Source organism: Babylonia areolata, chromosome 3, assembly GCF_041734735.1.
Source record: "Babylonia areolata isolate BAREFJ2019XMU chromosome 3, ASM4173473v1, whole genome shotgun sequence".
NCBI classification, from domain to species: Eukaryota; Metazoa; Mollusca; class Gastropoda; order Neogastropoda; family Buccinidae; genus Babylonia; species Babylonia areolata.
The window spans coordinates 28,102,869-28,120,321 of record NC_134878.1 but is presented as its reverse complement, the minus strand read 5'-3'; the positions used below and the strand labels follow the sequence as shown (position 1 = coordinate 28,120,321).

The 17,453-nt window shown below is 43.0% G+C and overlaps 2 protein-coding genes across 9 annotated transcripts in view; one reads left to right on the top strand and one right to left on the bottom strand.

Moving 5' to 3' along the window:
* Positions 1-853, bottom strand: part of LOC143279916 (EF-hand calcium-binding domain-containing protein 7-like) — a 54,783-nt gene extending 53,930 nt beyond the window's left edge. For all 6 annotated transcript variants that reach the window (XR_013054970.1, XR_013054971.1, XM_076584246.1 and 3 more), the window contains exon 1: positions 787-853. The gene's annotated coding sequence lies outside the window, so the exon portion shown is untranslated. The remainder of the gene's footprint in view (positions 1-786) is intronic.
* Positions 854-6,383: 5,530 nt separating this feature from the next.
* Positions 6,384-17,453, top strand: part of LOC143279915 (ubiquitin carboxyl-terminal hydrolase 24-like) — a 132,141-nt gene continuing 121,071 nt past the window's right edge. For all 3 annotated transcript variants that reach the window (XR_013054969.1, XR_013054968.1, XM_076584244.1), the window contains exons 1-5: positions 6,384-6,760; positions 11,403-11,589; positions 12,177-12,244; positions 14,883-15,026; positions 16,364-16,504. Coding sequence is in view for 1 of the 3 variants with exons in the window: in XM_076584244.1 (XP_076440359.1) it covers positions 6,503-6,760; positions 11,403-11,589; positions 12,177-12,244; positions 14,883-15,026; positions 16,364-16,504 (798 nt within the window). In the remaining 2 variants the exon portion in view is untranslated. The remainder of the gene's footprint in view (positions 6,761-11,402; positions 11,590-12,176; positions 12,245-14,882; positions 15,027-16,363; positions 16,505-17,453) is intronic.

The following is a 17,453-nucleotide window of genomic DNA, read 5'->3' as shown; positions in this document are numbered from 1 at the left end:
GTGGGGGGTGGGTGGGTGCGGGTGTGTGCTGATTATCTGGTTGCAGTTTTCCGTAACGTATCTTTATTCTTATCTTATCTGTCTATTATAATCAATGTGCAGTATAGTAGGCTATGTTTATAATTATATTCAAATAATGTTTCTTAATTCTTTCTGTTTTTACATCAAGAATACTAGTTATCACCTGCAGTGTGTGGATGTATGTATGAAACGGTGTATAAGATATTTTTTACATTTGTATCTTCGTAATATTCGTAAAAGCTGTTGTTGACTTTTACAGTTATGGTCCCCATGTTGTTTACTTGTCTATGTTGTGATAATGCACCTGACCAAATTTCTCCAGTTGGAGATAATAAAGTTATTCTTATCTTATCTTATCTTACACACACACACACACACACACACACACACACACTGAGCATGCACACAAGCACACATTCACATCACACACTCTGAAAGTGAAAAGACGATAATGGTAGTAAATAAACTGTTACATTGTAGGAGCCTAGTCGGCTATATACACTCTACATTATTTTCACAAAACAAAGCAAAACCCGACGGTTCAAAAGGACTGCAGTAATTTAAATATTGTGCGTTGTGTGCACAGCATGAACATTTCGCCATGGCCTCAGTGCACGTTTCCATGGTAAACAAAGTGCCCCGCCACAATGCTTTCCTTTCTTCCACAACAGAAAAACCGGCTATCTCATCACTGCCAAGCCCTAATGGAATTTGCATTTCCTATTTCAAAGTCAGTTGAGAAAAGAAGAAGGAGAATATGTTTACCTGTATCGGTGAATGTGTACAAACCTGTCCAACTCACGGCCGCCCAACCACAAACACTTCCGTTGTGAACGTCTTTTTACTGCAGTGGTCGCTTTCTACTCAACTTGCCAGCAGTTTTCTTGCTCCATCATAAAAAAGCTAGGGTATTCGCCCACAAACTTGGTAGTTGATTATCTACTTTAAATGTACGTCTAAGGAATACGCCGATCGATATTTCACTCATCGAAAATCCAGAAATTCCTTTGTTAATACTGGATCACTGTCCAGATGATTTTGGGAGAGATCTGGCGCCTGTGCGGCTGAGTTACACCAACAAGACGATACAGGTCGACCTTGAGAAAAAAACAATACCGAGCCTTTCTGGTGCTTCCTCTAGGCTTGAAGAAGGGACAATGTGGGGGTTTCACCCCTCAAAGATGGGAGCAGAAGGGACAACGTGGGGATTTCACCCCTCAGATATGAGAGCAGAAGGGACAACGTGGGGATTTCACCCCTCAGATATGAGAGCAGAAGCGGACAACGTGGGGATTTCACCCCTCAGAGATGAGAGCAGAAGGGACAACGTGGGGATTTCACCCCTCAGAGATGAGAGCAGAAGGGACAACGTGGGGATTTCACCCCTCCTGAGAATGAGAGCAGAAGGGACAACGTGGGGGGATTCACCCCTCAGAAATGGGAGAAGGGACAACGTGGGGCATTCACCCCTCAGAAATGGTAGCAGAAGGGACAACGTGGGGGGATTCACCCCTCAGATATGAGAGCAGAAGCAGACAACGTGGGGATTTCACCCCTCAGAGATGAGAGCAGAAGGGACAACGTGGGGATTTCACCCCTCAGAGATGAGAGCAGAAGGGACAACGTGGGGATTTCACCCCTCAGAGATGAGAGCAGAAGGGACAACGTGGGGGTTTCACCCCTCAGTATGAGAGCAGAAGCGGACAACGTCGGGATTTCACCCCTCAGAGATGAGAGCAGAAGGGACAACGTGGGGATTTCACCCCTCAGAGATGAGAGCAGAAGGGACAACGTGGGGATTTCACCCCTCAGTATGAGAGCAGAAGCGGACAACGTGGGGATTTCACCCCTCAGATATGAGAGCAGAAGCGGACAACGTGGGGATTTCACCCCTCAGAGATGAGAGCAGAAGGGACAACGTGGGGATTTCACCCCTCCTGAGAAATGGGAGAAGGGACAACGTGGGGGGATTCACGGCCCCTCAAAAATGGGAGAAGGGACAACGTGGGGGCATTCACCCCTCAGAAATGGTAGCAGAAGGGACAACGTGGGGGGATTCACCCCTCAGAAATGGGAGAAGGGACAACGTGGGGGCATTCACCCCTCAGAAATGGTAGCAGAAGGGACAACGTGGGGGGGATTCACCCCTCAGAAATGGGAGAAGGGACAACGTGGGGGGATTTCACCCCTCAAAAATGGGAGAAGGGACAACGTGGGGGCATTCACCCCTCAGAAATGGTAGCAGAAGGGACAACGTGGGGGGATTCACCCCTCAGAAATGGGAGAAGGGACAACGTGGGGGGATTCACCCTTCAGAAATGGGAGAAGGGACAACACGGGGGATTTCACTCCTCAGAAATGGTAGCAGAAGGGACAACGTGGGGGGATTCACCCCTCAGAAATGGGAGAAGGGACAACGTGGGGGGATTTCACCCCTCAGAAATGGGAGGGCATTCACCCCTCAGAAATGGTAGCAGAAGGGACAACGTGGGGGCATTCACCCCTCAGAAATGGTAGCAGAAGGGACAACGTGGGGGGATTCACCCCTCAGAAATGGGAGAAGGGACAACGTGGGGATTTCACCCCTCAGAAATGGGAGCAGAAGGGACAACATGGGGGCTTTCACCCCTCAGAAATGGGAGAAGGGACAACGTGGGGGGATTCACCCCTCAGAAATGGGAGAAGGGACAACGTGGGGATTTCACCCCTCAGAAATGGGAGCAGAAGGGACAACGTGGGGGATTCACCCCTCAGAAATGGGAGCAGAAGGGACAACGTGGGGGATTTCACCCCTCAGAAATGGGAGCAGAAGGGACAACGTGGGGGGATTCACCCCTCAGAAATGGGAGAAGGGACAACGTGGGGGGATTTCACCCCTCAGAAATGGGAGAAGGGACAACGTGGGGGCATTCACCCCTCAGAAATGGTAGCAGAAGGGACAACGTGGGGGGGTTCACCCCTCAGAAATGGAAGAAGGGACAACGTGGGGATTTCACCCCTCAGAAATGGGAGCAGAAGGGACAACGTGGGGGGGTTCACCCCTCAGAAATGGGAGAAGGGACAACGTGGGGATTTCACCCCTCAGAAATGGGAGCAGAAGGGACAACGTGGAGGGATTCACCCCTCCGAAATGGGAGAAGGGACAACGTGGGGGGTTCACCCCTTAGAGATGGGAGCAAGCTACACGGTGAGACGAACAGCAAGGCCAGTCACAGTTATGCTGTCACGGTTCAAAGTCCGGCGACTTTTACAAGTGAGAGACATACATAGGCGACCCTCTTCCACCCTATACCTCCACAACCTCACCCACTCTGTAGATCAATGATTTCACCACTGGTGTTGCCAGTCTACTCTGGGACTTTCAGTGCCATAGAGCCCCGAACCCAGACGGCATCCCACAGTGCTAACTTTGCTGACAGTATTGCCCCAGTCAGAGCTGTACTGACAGTATTGCCCCAGCCAGAACTGTGCTGACAGTATCGCCCCAGCCAGAACTGTGCTGACAGTATCACCCCAGCCACTGAGAACTGTGTTGACAGTATCTCACCAGCCAGAACTGTACTGACAGTATCTCCCCAGCCAGAACTGTGCTGACAGTATTTCACCAGCCAGAACTGTGCTGACAATATTTCCCCAGCCAGAACTGTGCTGACAGTATCACCCCAGCCACTGAGAACTGTGCTGACAGTGTGCTGACAGTATATCACCGGCCAGAACTGTGCTGACAGTATCGCCCCAGCCACTGAGAACTGTGCTGACAGTATCTCCCCAGCCAGAACTGTGCTGACAGTATCTTCCCAGCTAGAACTGTGCTGACAGTATCTCCCCAGCCAGAACTGTGCTAACAGTATCGCCCCAGCCACTGAGAACTGTACTGATAGTATCTCCCCAGCAGCCAGAACTGTGCTGACAGTATCTCACCAGCCATAACTGTACTGACAGTATCTCACCAGCCAGAACTGTGCTGACAGTATCTTCCCAGCCAGAACTGTGCTGACAGTATCTCCCCAGCCAGAACTGTGTTGAAAGTATTGCCCCAGCCACTGAAAACTGTTCTGACAGTATTGAACTGTGCTGACAGTATCTCCCCAGCCAGAACTGTGCTGACAGTATCAACCCAGCCACTGAGAACTGTGCGGACAGTATTGAACTGTGCTGACAGTATATCACCAGCCAGAACGGTGCTGACAGTATGGCCCCAGCCACTGAGAACTGTGCTGACAGTATCTTCCCAACCAGAACTGTGCTGACAGTATCGCCCCAGCCAGAACTGTGCTGACAGTATCGCCCCAGCCAGAACTGTGCTGACAGTATCGCCCCAGCCACTGAGAACTGTGCTGACAGTATTGAACTGTGCTGACAGTATTGCCCCAGCCAGAACTGTGCTGAAAGTATCTCACCAGCCAGAACTGTGCTGACAGTATCTTCCCAGCCAGAACTGTGCTGACAGTATTGCCCCAGCCAGAACTGTGCTGAAAGTATCTCACCAGCCAGAACTGTGCTGACAGTATCTCACCAGCCATAACTGTGCTGACAGTATCTCCCCAGCAGCCAGAACTGTGCTGACAGTATCTCACCAGCCAGAACTGTGCTGACAGTATCTCACCAGCCAGAACTGTGCTGTCGCAATGCCGAAATGTTCCCGACATAGTAATGTCAGATATCCATGAAGTTGTCACTCGTCAACGTACGGAGGGGGGGGGGGGGGGGGGGGGGGATCAGCTGATCAGTGACATTTCAGCGAGCTATCGCAATGCTGAATTCTTGCTGACTTTGTAATCGCTGATTTGTCGTTCTTATTTCTTTCACTAGCAGTTCTTGACTTGAACAGTTTGTCAGTGTTTTGTCACGGTTGAAATTAGAAAGGGGTAATGGATCGCAAATATTAAAATCTATGAAAAGATTATAGGTATGATAGATATTCTCTCTGGTCTAATATTTCGACACAAATCTCTCTCTCTCTCTCTCTCTCTCTCTCTCTCTCTCTCTCTCCGAGGGTCTCTCTCTCTCCTTCCTTGCTTTCTTCTTACTTCTTGACTTCCTTTCTCTACTCTTTCGTTCGTTTTTTTTCTTCTTTCTTTCTTCTCTTTCTGTTCAGTTTAGCATGCATACTACATTTATCGTAACATAATGACACCCAAGCACATGCACAACGATTCGTTCGTTTATTTATTTATAATCTTTTCATCTAAGATGATGATATTAGATTGGAATGTGGAACGAGATCTACAAACTCTTCGTGGTCTGATCCAGTTTGATCCATGCGGTTTTTACCTGGGCTGATGTTTTCGCTGCTGTTCTCCGCCTTGCCAACAGAATCGGTTTTCCGTGACAATCTCGGTATTGACGATAACGGTTGTGTCATATGACTGTGCATCGAAAACAGAACAAAACATTGCCATGGTCTCTATGTCTGTGACATCGCGTCGCGCTTACTGATGTTGGTCGTGTCGCATTGTTAAGGAATATCAATATGAAGGCCTTTTGGCTTGTAAGGCCTTTTGCCCGCTTGAAATGGAGGGAAGCGTGAGCCCCCATAAATGTATAGAGAGATTTTTTTTTAATAACTTTCTAATAGTGCGCAATGCTTATTAACTGAGAATATTTAAATGAGTTTTGTATTTTAATTTTTGAAAGTAAGTGTCAACACGGTTTTTAAAAGTATTCACTGTTCCTGCGGAGACAACATATTGTGGAAAATTTTTCCAAACATTTGTTAGTCTGTTAGTAAAAAAATGTCCAAATCTGGAAGTTTTAACAGACTCTTTTAACAGTTTGTAGGACTGTCCGCTTGTAACATTGTTGTCGTTTAAGATGAACACTAAAGAATATATAGTTTTATTGTCATAAAACCATAAGTCATTTTATATATCTCTAATAAATCACCGCGCAGTCTTCTACTAGTATTCCAAACTAGGTAATTTAAGTAAGTGCAGTCCGTTTTTTCATAGTCCATATCAGAAAAGCCAATAATTCTTTTCGTAAATCTTCTTTGTACATTTTCAATAATGTCTATATGCTTAACTAATCCCGTGTTCCAGTCCGCATTCCCATATTCCAAGACCAGCCTAACTAATGACTTAAATAAAGGTATCATTATGTTCTAAGGAACCGCGGACTTGTCACCGATACGCTGATTTGTCGTCCATTCGGTGACAGTGTGATGGGTTCGGAACAGCACATGTGGAAAAGAGTCATTTGTATGCTATGTGCACGATTTTAGGTTATACATATGTATAGACCCTATATATTGCGAAGAAAGCGAAACTGAAACCTTGACAGCCATGTACATGAGCTCGCGCACTGCATATTTATCTCCCTTCCTGATTCTTATCGAAGAGAAACTTGTTTGACTCCTTGAAATGGCGGAAGAGTGTGCAGAAACATGATGATGTGAATCATTGGCGTGTTTTTTACTACTTCTGGTTTGATTTTCACAATATGACGTTTTAGCAGTGTGCAAATCGACTAGTTCTCAGTCATGGATATAAGCGAGGAAAATGTGCAGATGATTTTAAGCATGGGCTTTCCTTCGGAAGCTGAAGTGCGGAGAGCCCTTCGCATGGCCAAGAATGACCTGAGCGACGCTGTGGCGATTTTGACTGATGACCAGCCCGTCTCATCGTTCGATCCGCTGGACGATGTTGACGTGGATATGAAGGAATCAAAGAATGTACAAGCACCAGTGTACGGGCCATCACTACCGCCATCGTATGACGAAGTGGTGGAGGGGACTGATGTAAGTGTGGAGAAGGCGTGGTCATGTCTTCAACAGTTTACCTGTGCACTGGCAGCACTGCCATTCTAAGAGTTTACAAAATTGTCGGTTGCAAGTTCTGCTTCACTTGTGCATTGTATTGCATGCTTGAATTTAAGATATCTCACACCCCATGCTTTATATATATCTATATATATATGTATATATTTTTTGCTTTCAGGAAGCCCCAGGTGTTAAATTCTTTTGCAAATATCCCATTATTTTGCTAAGGGAGGTAAACCGTAGTGACGAGAACTGTGACCTCATAGTGACCTCAGGAGAGTTGTAGCAGAGGCTGCAGCCATTGATTGTGGGATGTGATTGTCAGTTAATTAAATATGCTTGATTGTTACCCATGCTTTCCAGTGAGCTTATCTGATAGTGATAATGACGCTGAATTTCCAAATTTATTTAAAGCTTTATGAATTAAGATTACTAACATTAGTAATAGTAATACTAATAGAAAACAACATTAATAAGTAACAATCATTAAAATTGAAAACATCTATTATTATATTTTTTTCGTGGAGTAAAATACTATAGTAATTGAAAAACCACACTAATTGCGACTTTGATGATTAAAAATAAAAGAGGAAGGTGGCAGAATGGTTAAGTCCCACTTTTGCCCTTTCTCCCAAGGTTGACAGGAAAATCAAATTACCCGTCTGGTCAATACTCATTGAAAAAGAACCCATGGCAACAAAATTGTTGGCCCGTGGCAAAATTCTGTAGAATAAATCCACAAAGAATCATTTATGCATGCACCCAGGCCTGAATAGAGCATTGGGTTATGCTGCTGTCAGGCATCTGCCTAGCAGATGTGGTGGAACTTATATGGATTTGTCTGAACACAGTGATGTCTTCTTGAGAAACTGAAACTGAAAATTAAAAGAGCTGATTCAGACCATCATAGAAAAAAAGAAAAGAATTATATATAACTAGGTAAAAAAAACAACAACAAACAAACAACAAAAAAAAAACACACAAAAACTGAAAAAGCCATTTTGTTATTGAAAATAGTATAATCAGATCTTTTTTGACTCACTTGTGTAAACAAAGTGAGTCTATGTTTTAACCCGGTGTTCGGTTGTCTGTGTGTGTGTGTGTGTGTGTGTGTACGTGGTAACCTTTAACATTGGCATTTTCTATGCAAATACTTTGTCAGTTGACACCAAATTAGGCTTAAAAATAGGAAAAATTCAGTTCTTTCCAGTCATCTTGTTTAAAACAATATTGCACCTCTGGGATGGGCTAAAAAAAAAAAAAAAAAAAAAAAGAAGAAGAAGAAGCCTAATTATATGCAAACTGCATTTACTGTTATATTTATATTTTTTGTATTTTCTAAACTTGGCACTTTGATCTGATATTCTGACACAACAACAAGAGCAGTCATTATTATAATTTTTTGTTCAAACAGGAACTTCTTTTGCTAAGCATGGAAGATTTATTTATTTTGGAAAGGTTTTGGTGCAGATTGTAAAAAAAGGGAAATTACTCTGTAATTAATGCTAGGGGACTTGATTTGCTTTAAACTGATCTTTCTCATCTTAAACATTACATTTTGAAATTATACTCAATACATAAAAAGCTTGTGTGTTTTACTCTCAGTGTACAGGGCTTTCACTATGTTCATTCGCCCAAGTGGTCTTTTTCGGAAAATACTCAAATCAATACCACGAGTGGACTCTACAGATCTGTTGGCTGAGCCCTGAAGGTCATGGGCAAAAATAAATTGCGTACACATATTTATACACATTTAAAGCGCGTGCTCATATTCTTCGCGAACGCGAACGACGCCATTTTGTTTCAAGTTGTTGACCTGCCCGTTCAATCCTATATTCAATGGACAATACACGATAACATGTGATGGAAAGTTGGAGAAGGAGACCAGTAAATATTTATTCAGAGAAAGATTTGTGAACGCCTCATTACTTACTGGATTATGCCCCAAACTGCCATAAAAATATCCACAGAATCAGTCGGAATTCACAGTTAAAAATTGTAAACCATGCGAGTTAATACCCTTGAACTGATCACGATGAAACGAAAAAATTTCCGGTCTTGACTTTTCTCAAAATGAAGTCCTTTTCACTTCTACGATGTTTAGAAGTACTTGTACTTGGCTCTACATGTTACTAGTTTAAAAAGATACTCAATTTTCATATCAACTTTAAAACTATAAAACTAGAATGAACATAAAAGAGAAATTGAATCGACTGTGTCGTACTACATTCCCGGCGGGTGTAACTAAACTTGTACATCTATCTAGATCTAGTGAAAATGGCTAAATGTTGCAGTGTGATTGCGGTGATAGCCATTAAAAAGAATTTTTTATTGCCCTTAAAGATTTTTTGAATGCCCAAGATACACCAGAATAATATGATTTAAACAGCGTTCTCACTGCGAATACCGCAGTTGATTTATCGCCCTTTAAAAAAGTATGTTCAAATGGTTGGGGTTAAATTTTAGAACGTCAGGTAAGGAGCCACGATAGTGTAATGGATAAGGCAGTTTCTTTTCACCCGAACACGCGGCGTTTGAATCTGGTTAGGACTTTTCTTTTTTTTTTCTTTTTTTTTTTTTTAAACGCGAAGCTTTATAATAACAAATACAGAACACATTTTAATGATTAGATTTTTTTTTTTTAAAGTATATCACAAGTGAGTCTTGAAGGCCTTGCCTCTCTTGTTCCTTTTTATTTTTGAAAGATCCAAGGAGATGATCACATGTGCAGGACTTCCACTGGTGGATGAGTATTAATAGTTGTTAGAACCTGAACTTACTTTGTAGCTGCAAAACACAGCAGTTGTCTCTTTTTCTGGTGGATCTCTGTAGGTGTTGATTTCTGTAATTTGAATGGTCTCATCCTGTTGATTGCAGTATAGTCACATTGCTGTTTTGGGAGGGTCACATGATAAATCTAACAAATAAACAATAATAATAGAACTTAATGATGATTATGTTGCTGATAGATGATAAACAAGAACTAACTGATAAATAGATTTATTTTTTCAGAAAAAGGTAGTACCATTGATTAGAAAATTGCCATTATAAATATTTAGTGAGAAAGAAAACAAAGAAAAATGGTAGGATAGAAATAAGTGATAAAAATATAGACACTTTTGTTTATAAAACTTAAATGTTCATTAATGACAGCAAACAAGAATGATATCAATGGCAGCAAAAAATGAAGCAAAAATAAAACAATAGAAAATAGAATCTGGAAAAGAAAATTATCTTGTCAGACTTGTGCAGAAGAATAAAAGCATGTCATTATTATTATTACTTATTAGCATAAGTTTCATTGCTTATGATTCTGCTTGAAATAAGATGATGGGTTAGACTTAGAAGCATTGGATTTCCAGTGTAAGAGTCACACAATTGATCCATGGTGATATTGACCCCCGGTGGGTTCAGGAAGGAAAGTGCTTTTCTCAATCACTGATGTTTAGTATATATGTATATATATGCAAGTATATCATTAGTCTAGTGTAGTGTTGTGTATGCATGCATACAAAAATGCATTATATGTAGAAGATAAGAATTTAATACTTAAAAGAGAGCTTACAACTGATAGCATTTGATGGGTTATGGAAACACAAATATATCCAGCTTACACCCCCCCCCCCCTCACCCCCCCGGCCCCCCCCCCCCCGAAGATGAAGCAGGGATGTCTCAGTGGGTTAAAAATGACCATGTACATGTATGAAACAGCCCACTTCTGGAAAGTCAATGTAGAAGTTGCTTACAGCCAAAAACACAAAAGAAAATGAAAAACCTCAACCAACAAAATTACACATTTTATAGAAAAGTACAAAGTAGATTTTATTTTGTCGAAAGGACAAAAGCTGACTTTGAAAATTGTGATTGGTGTAGGAACCTAGCCTTTTTGCAGATGTTAGATAGGTTGGGGAAATAAAAATATGTTGTACACAATGGTATACTATAGATGTATGTGGTCATAAATATATAGGTGTGTATGTGTGTGCATGTGCATGTGTGTGCTTGTACCTTAAATGGATTTTCATGGATTATCATGTTTCACACACACACACACACACACACACACACACACACACACACACACGCATGCACGCGCGTGTGCGCATTGTAATACATATATACATATACACACACACTGTGATACAGACACACACACACACACACACACATACACACACGCATGCATTCATACACTGATACAGACACTGTGAAACACACACACACACACACACACACACACACAATCTTGGTAGTCCGTCAGGAGCCGACAATGACAAGGTCTGTGAACTCAGCGATGACAGCACATGTGACTCCACAGCCCAAAGCTGTAAGCACACGGGCACCCACAGGTGTCACAGTGATGGTCTGAATTTTGGACTGAGGAGGATGGGGCCCAATGTCATCTGTCCCAATGTCGTCAATGGTAAATAAATAATCACAAAAGAGACAGAAACACAAATGAAGAAAGACAGAACAAAGTGAGAAATGACTGATGTTGACTTCTTGATTATGGGTGGTAACACCTTTGAAGGGAGGGGCAGGGGGCATGTTGTGAATGATGTAGGGTGTGTGAAAGGAACAAGGACTATCAGTGATGACCTGACAATGGCCTTGACCCCAGAATCCTGTGCTGGAGGTGATGAACGAAGAGGATTGTGGGATAGAGGAGAGCAGCAGCCTAGAGTTCCCGGTGACCAACCTGTATGAGCTGGAGGGGCGAGTATTCACTGAGATGTGGAACATCCCCTACAAAAGAGAGGAGTCTCTGGGCCGCTGCCTTACTGCTGCCACCCGCCTGGCACAGGCTGGTCAGTGCACTGCAACTGTGTGTGTGTGTGTGTGTGTGTGGTGTGTGTGTGTGTGTGAAGCAAGTCCTCAGCCTGCCCTCCTTTTTGCAAACAGTGTTTTTATTACCAGCTGTAAAGTGAAGCAGATTTGAATGACTGGTTCTTCCAAAATTCAAGCAGTCACCAAGATTGTGAACTCTTCACTGCTTTAGCAATATTTGGCGTTCAGCATTGCAATCACTAATCAGCAAGTTGAGCAAGTCATGCCTTATGTGGGATGAAGAATATATGCAACTATTGTGCTTTGTTTGATATCAGTTGATTCATTATTTTGAAGTGGTAATGTCTTAACTTAGTATAAGTAGATATGTGTTTTGCGTACATGTATTGAGATCATAAGCAGTTAATGAAAATTACAGTATGTGTGATATTATTCATGGTTTTAATCTACTTTTTCAGAGTCATACCTCATGTTTTAAACACTGAGCTGATTTACTTGTGAATTTGGCATAAAACAGTGTTGTATCATATGGTGTGCTGTGTTTATAATATAGTAGTATATTATGAGTGGTGTGTGTGTGTGTGTGTGTGTGTGTGTGTGTGTGCAGGGCTTTGTGAGAGTGATGAAAATTGCCGACGATTCATGGAGCGATGCATGCCAGAAGCTTTCCAAAAGGTGTGTATGTCTTTTCTGTCAGCAGGGAGACTATTATATTACAGCCAAGGGAAAAAGGGACCGTAAGACCATTATAATCAAGAGAAAAAAAGGGGCTTTATATAACCATTATGATAACGGGAATAAAGGAACTATTAAAGTATTACCATTATGATCAAGGGAAAAAGGGGATGCATCTATGTATGACCATTATGACAAAGGGGAAAAAAGGGACTGTATCTACCATACTTTTCAGCACATAAATTATAAGTTGCTACTTTTTTTTTTTTTTTTACTCAAACCTCACCCTTGTGTCTCTTGGGCTGTATGCGGCCTGTGTCTGAAAACTTCATTCTGACCACCAGATGTTGCCACCTGTCACAACAAACTCAGTATATGACAAGATTAAAGATCACAATAAATGCTTATGATCACGCTGAACAGCAACACTTCAGTCTTACTGATGTTTGATTTAGTATGGTTCATTTTCACCATTGTATCCAGTTGAAACCAAATCGCATATCACACCAAAGTTCAGCTGAACATGATCGCAGTTCTTCCTTAGCACATGTACAAAGAGCTTTCACTAAGGGAAAAGAGGGATGTATTCATGTACCATTGTGATCAACGAAAAAAGGGGCTGTATCTATGTATGACCACTATGATTAAGGGAATAGAGGGATAGTGTCCATGTATTAACATCATGGCCAAGGGAAAAGGGACTGTATAAGGAAAATGAGGATTGTATGACCATTATGACCAAGGGGAAAAAGAGGACTATGACCATTATGACCAAGGGAGAAAAGAGGACTGTATGACCATTATGACCAAGGGGAAAAAGAGGACTATGACCAGTATGACCAAGGGGCAAAGAGGACTGTATGACCATTATGACCAAGGTGAAAAGGACTGTATGACCATTATGGCAGAGGGGGGAAAGGGGACTGTATAACTATTATCACCAAGGTGAAAAGGGAGACTGTATGACCAAGGGGGAAAAGAGGACTGTATGACCATTATGACCAGGGGGATAAAGAGGATTATGACCAAGGGGAAAAGGAGGACTGCATGACCATTATGACCTAGGTGAAAAAGAGGACTGTATGACCATTATGACCAAGGGGAAAAAGAGTACTGTATAACCATTATGACCAAGGGGAAAAGAGGACTATAATCATTACGACCAAGGGGAAAAGGAGGACTGTATGACCATTATGACCAAGGGGAAAAAAGGATTGTGTGACCATTACAACCAAGGTGAAAAAGAGGACTATATGATCATTATGACCAAGGGGAAAAGGAGGGCTGTATGGCTGTTATGACCCAAGTGAAAAAGAGGACCTTATGACCAAGGGGGAAAGAGGACTATATGACCATTATGACCAAGGGGAAAAAGAGGACTGTATGACCATTATGAACAAGGTTAAAAAGAGTACCTTATGTTTGACCATTATGACCAAGGGGGAAAAGTACTGTTTGACCATAATGACCAAGGTGGAAAAGAATTATTTGACCATTATAACGAAGGAGGAAAAGATGACCTTATGTTAGACTGTTATGACAAAGGTGGAAAAGAACTATTTGACCTTTATGACAAAGGGGGAAAAGAACTGTTTGACCATTGTGACCAAGGGGGAAAAGAACTGTTTAACCATTGTGACCAAGGGGGGGAAAAAGGACCTTATGTTTGACCTTTATGACCAAGGGGAAAATAACTGACCATTATGACCCAGGGGAAAAGAACTGTTTGTCCATTATGACCAAGGGGAAAAGACCTGTTTGTCCATTATGACCCAGGGGAAAAGAACTGTTTGACCATTATGACCAAGGGGAAAAGGAGGGCTGTATGGTTGGTATGACCCAAGTGAAAAAGAGGACCTTATGACCAAGGGGGAAAGAGGACTGTATGACCATTATGACCAAGGAGGAAAAGAGGACTGTATGACCATTATGAACAAGGATAAAAAGAGGACCTTATGTTTGACCATTATGAACAAGGGGGAAAAGTACTGTTTGACCATTATGACTAAGGTGGAAAAGAACTGTTTTACCATTATGACCAAGGTGGAAAAGAATTATTTGACCATTATGACGAAGGGGGAAAAGTTGACCTTATGTTTGACCGTTATGACCAAGGGTGAAAAGTACTTTGACCATTATGATGAAGGTGGAAAAGAACTGTTTGACCATTATGACGAAGGGGGAAAAGAGGACCTTATGTTTGACCACTATGACCAAGGGGGAAAAGAACTGTTTGACCATCATGACCAAGGGGGAAAAGAACTGTTTGACCATTATGACCAAGGGGGAAAAAAGGACCTTATGTTTGACCTTTATGACCAAGGGGAAAATAACTGACCATTATGACCATTGTCCATTATGACCAAGGGGGAAAAGAACTGTTTGACCATTATGACCAAGGGGAAAAGAGGATCTTATGTTTGACCGTTATGACCAAGTGGAATAGAACTGTTTGACCATTATGACCAAGGGGGAAAGAACTGTTTGACCTTTATGACCAAGGGGGAAAGAACTGTTTGACCATTATGACCAAGTGGAAAAAAGGGACATTATGATGAAGGGGAAAAAGAGGATGGTATGTCTCTTATGAACAATGCGTGTGTGTGTGTGTACGCACATGTGGTGTGTGTGTGTGTAGTTACTGACGTCAGTGGCGGTGCGGAAGTGGGGTGGGGAGATCCAGGAGGGGATCTTCACCATGCTGACCCTGCTGGTGGAGCTGGTGGCCGTACGTCTGCAGCACCAGCCCCTCAACCTGGGGCTGCTGGACACCCTGGCACTGGTGAGTGATGTATCTTTGCGGTGAGTCATGACATCCACCTGCTTAGTCAGGATATCCACCTGGTGAGTCAGTATGAGTCAGTATGTCCACCTGGTGAGTCAGTGCATCCACCTGCTGAGTCAGGATATCCACCTGGTGAGTCAGCCTGACAACCTGGTGATGTCAGTATGAGTCTGCATATCCACCTGCTGAGTCAGGATATCCACCTGGGGCCATATTCAAGAGACCATCGTACCTACAGGTAATCTGCCAGAGGCAAGGCAAACTGCCCGAGAGTTCGCAATATCCGGTATTCAGGATACAAAGAGCCTACCCTCAGGTCTACAAACTCAGAGGCAATTTACCCTTACTACCTGCCAAGGGTGACTGCCCACGAAGCAGAGGTGAATATGGCGAATCCTTTTGTTGCGTTGGTTTTGTTAAGTGAAAATAGGCATTTTGTGGAGAGACCGTGTCTTGAATACGGTCCCTGATAGTTTGATCTTATCCTTTGTTCGCTTGGCAGTCAAAATTGACGTATTGAGACTGGCAGACGTCATTACATTCCATATGAATTACGTATGTAGCTGTGAAATGAGTGCACTTGCAGATGATAAATTATGGAATGCCCAAAGTTAGCAGATTATTGAAATTCGTTCATTTCAGAGAAATATTTGAATCCGATATTGTTATTTTATTTTTGGCAACTAGCTGAAAAGCAGGGAGGACAGTGTGTCAGAATGTGACAGTGGCCCCCAGATTCAACAAGTTGCTGACTCTAATCAATGCTGTGCCACTGAAGCTTTTTCTTTTAAAAAAAATTTTTTGGTAAATTGTCAGGCTGGCGCGGTGCGAAGTAACAGAGCATGCGCAGAAGGGAATCCAGGGGCTTTTTATTTATAGACAGTTGGTGAGCTGCTTGAGTGCACTTGGTGTGTCTTGAATACGAAGATAACTGTACTTTCAAGGTAAACTGTACTCGTGGGTCCCTGCCATGTCAAGGGAAACTTGCCTTCAGGCAAAATGATTTTTGTCTTCAATACGGCCCCTGTTGAGTCAGCATAACAACCTGGTGAGTCAGTATACTATATCCACCATATCCACCTGGTGACACAGGAATGGTTGACACAGGGGTCTATGTGCAGGATGTAAATCAATGTCAGTCATGACACAGGGACTGTTGACACAGGTGTCTACAGGATGTAAATCGATGTCAGTCATGACACAGGAATGGTTAACCCAGGGGTCTATGTGCAGGATGTAAATCAGTGTCAGTCATGCCACAGGGACTGTTGACACTTGTGTCTGTGTGCAGGATGTAAATCGATGTCAGTCATGGCACAGCTGTCTGTGTGCAGGCCCTGAACCCGGAGACGGAGTTCCAGTCCAAGAACCGGTCGCGGTGGGACAACCGTATCTCATGGGAGGAAAAGTTTGAGGGAAGCGGTCTGGGGACTGTGCCTGCCTCATCTGCCCATCGATCGTCCTCCCCCTCCCAGGTTGGGACACACGAAGATCTGTAGGGTAGACGGATGGATGGACTGACACACATATATCTGTAGGATAGACAGACACAGGTTGGGACACACATAGATCTGTAGGATAGACGGATGGATGGACTGACACACATAGATCTGCAGGATAGACAAACACAGGTTGTGACACACATAGATCTGTAGGATAGATGGACCGATGGACTGACACACATAGATCTGTAGGATAGACACAGGTTGCGACACACATAGATCTGTAGGATAGATGGACAGGTGGACTGACACACATAGATCTGTAGGATAGATGACAGGTGGACTGACACACATAGATCTGTAGGATAGATGGACAGGTGGACTGACACACATAGATCTGTAGGATAGATGGACAGGTGGACTGACACACATAGATCTGTAGGATAGATGGTCAGGTGGACTGACACACATAGATCTGTAGGATAGATGGACACAGGTTGGGACACACATAGATCTGTAGGATAGATGGATGGACAGACTGACACACATACACACACACAGACGGACGGATGGACTGACACACATAGATCTGCAGGATAGACAGACACAGGTTGGGACACACAAAGATCTGTAGGATAGATGGATGGATAGACTGACGCACATAGATCTGTAGGATAGACCGGCACACATAGATCTGTAGGATAGATGGACACAGATCTGTAGGATAGACCGGCACACATAGATCTGTAGGATAGACAGACACAGGTTGGTACACACATAGATCTGTAGGATGGATGGACCGATGGACTGACAAACATAGATCTGTAGGATAGACACAGGTTGGGACACACATAGATCTAGCTTTCGCAGGTGTTGAGGTGGGAGAGTGTTTGTTCAGTACTGGCAGCTGTTATAGAACTGATTCATGACATTGTGGTGTGATAATGTATTGAAATATATATTGTATGACATGAATTGAAAT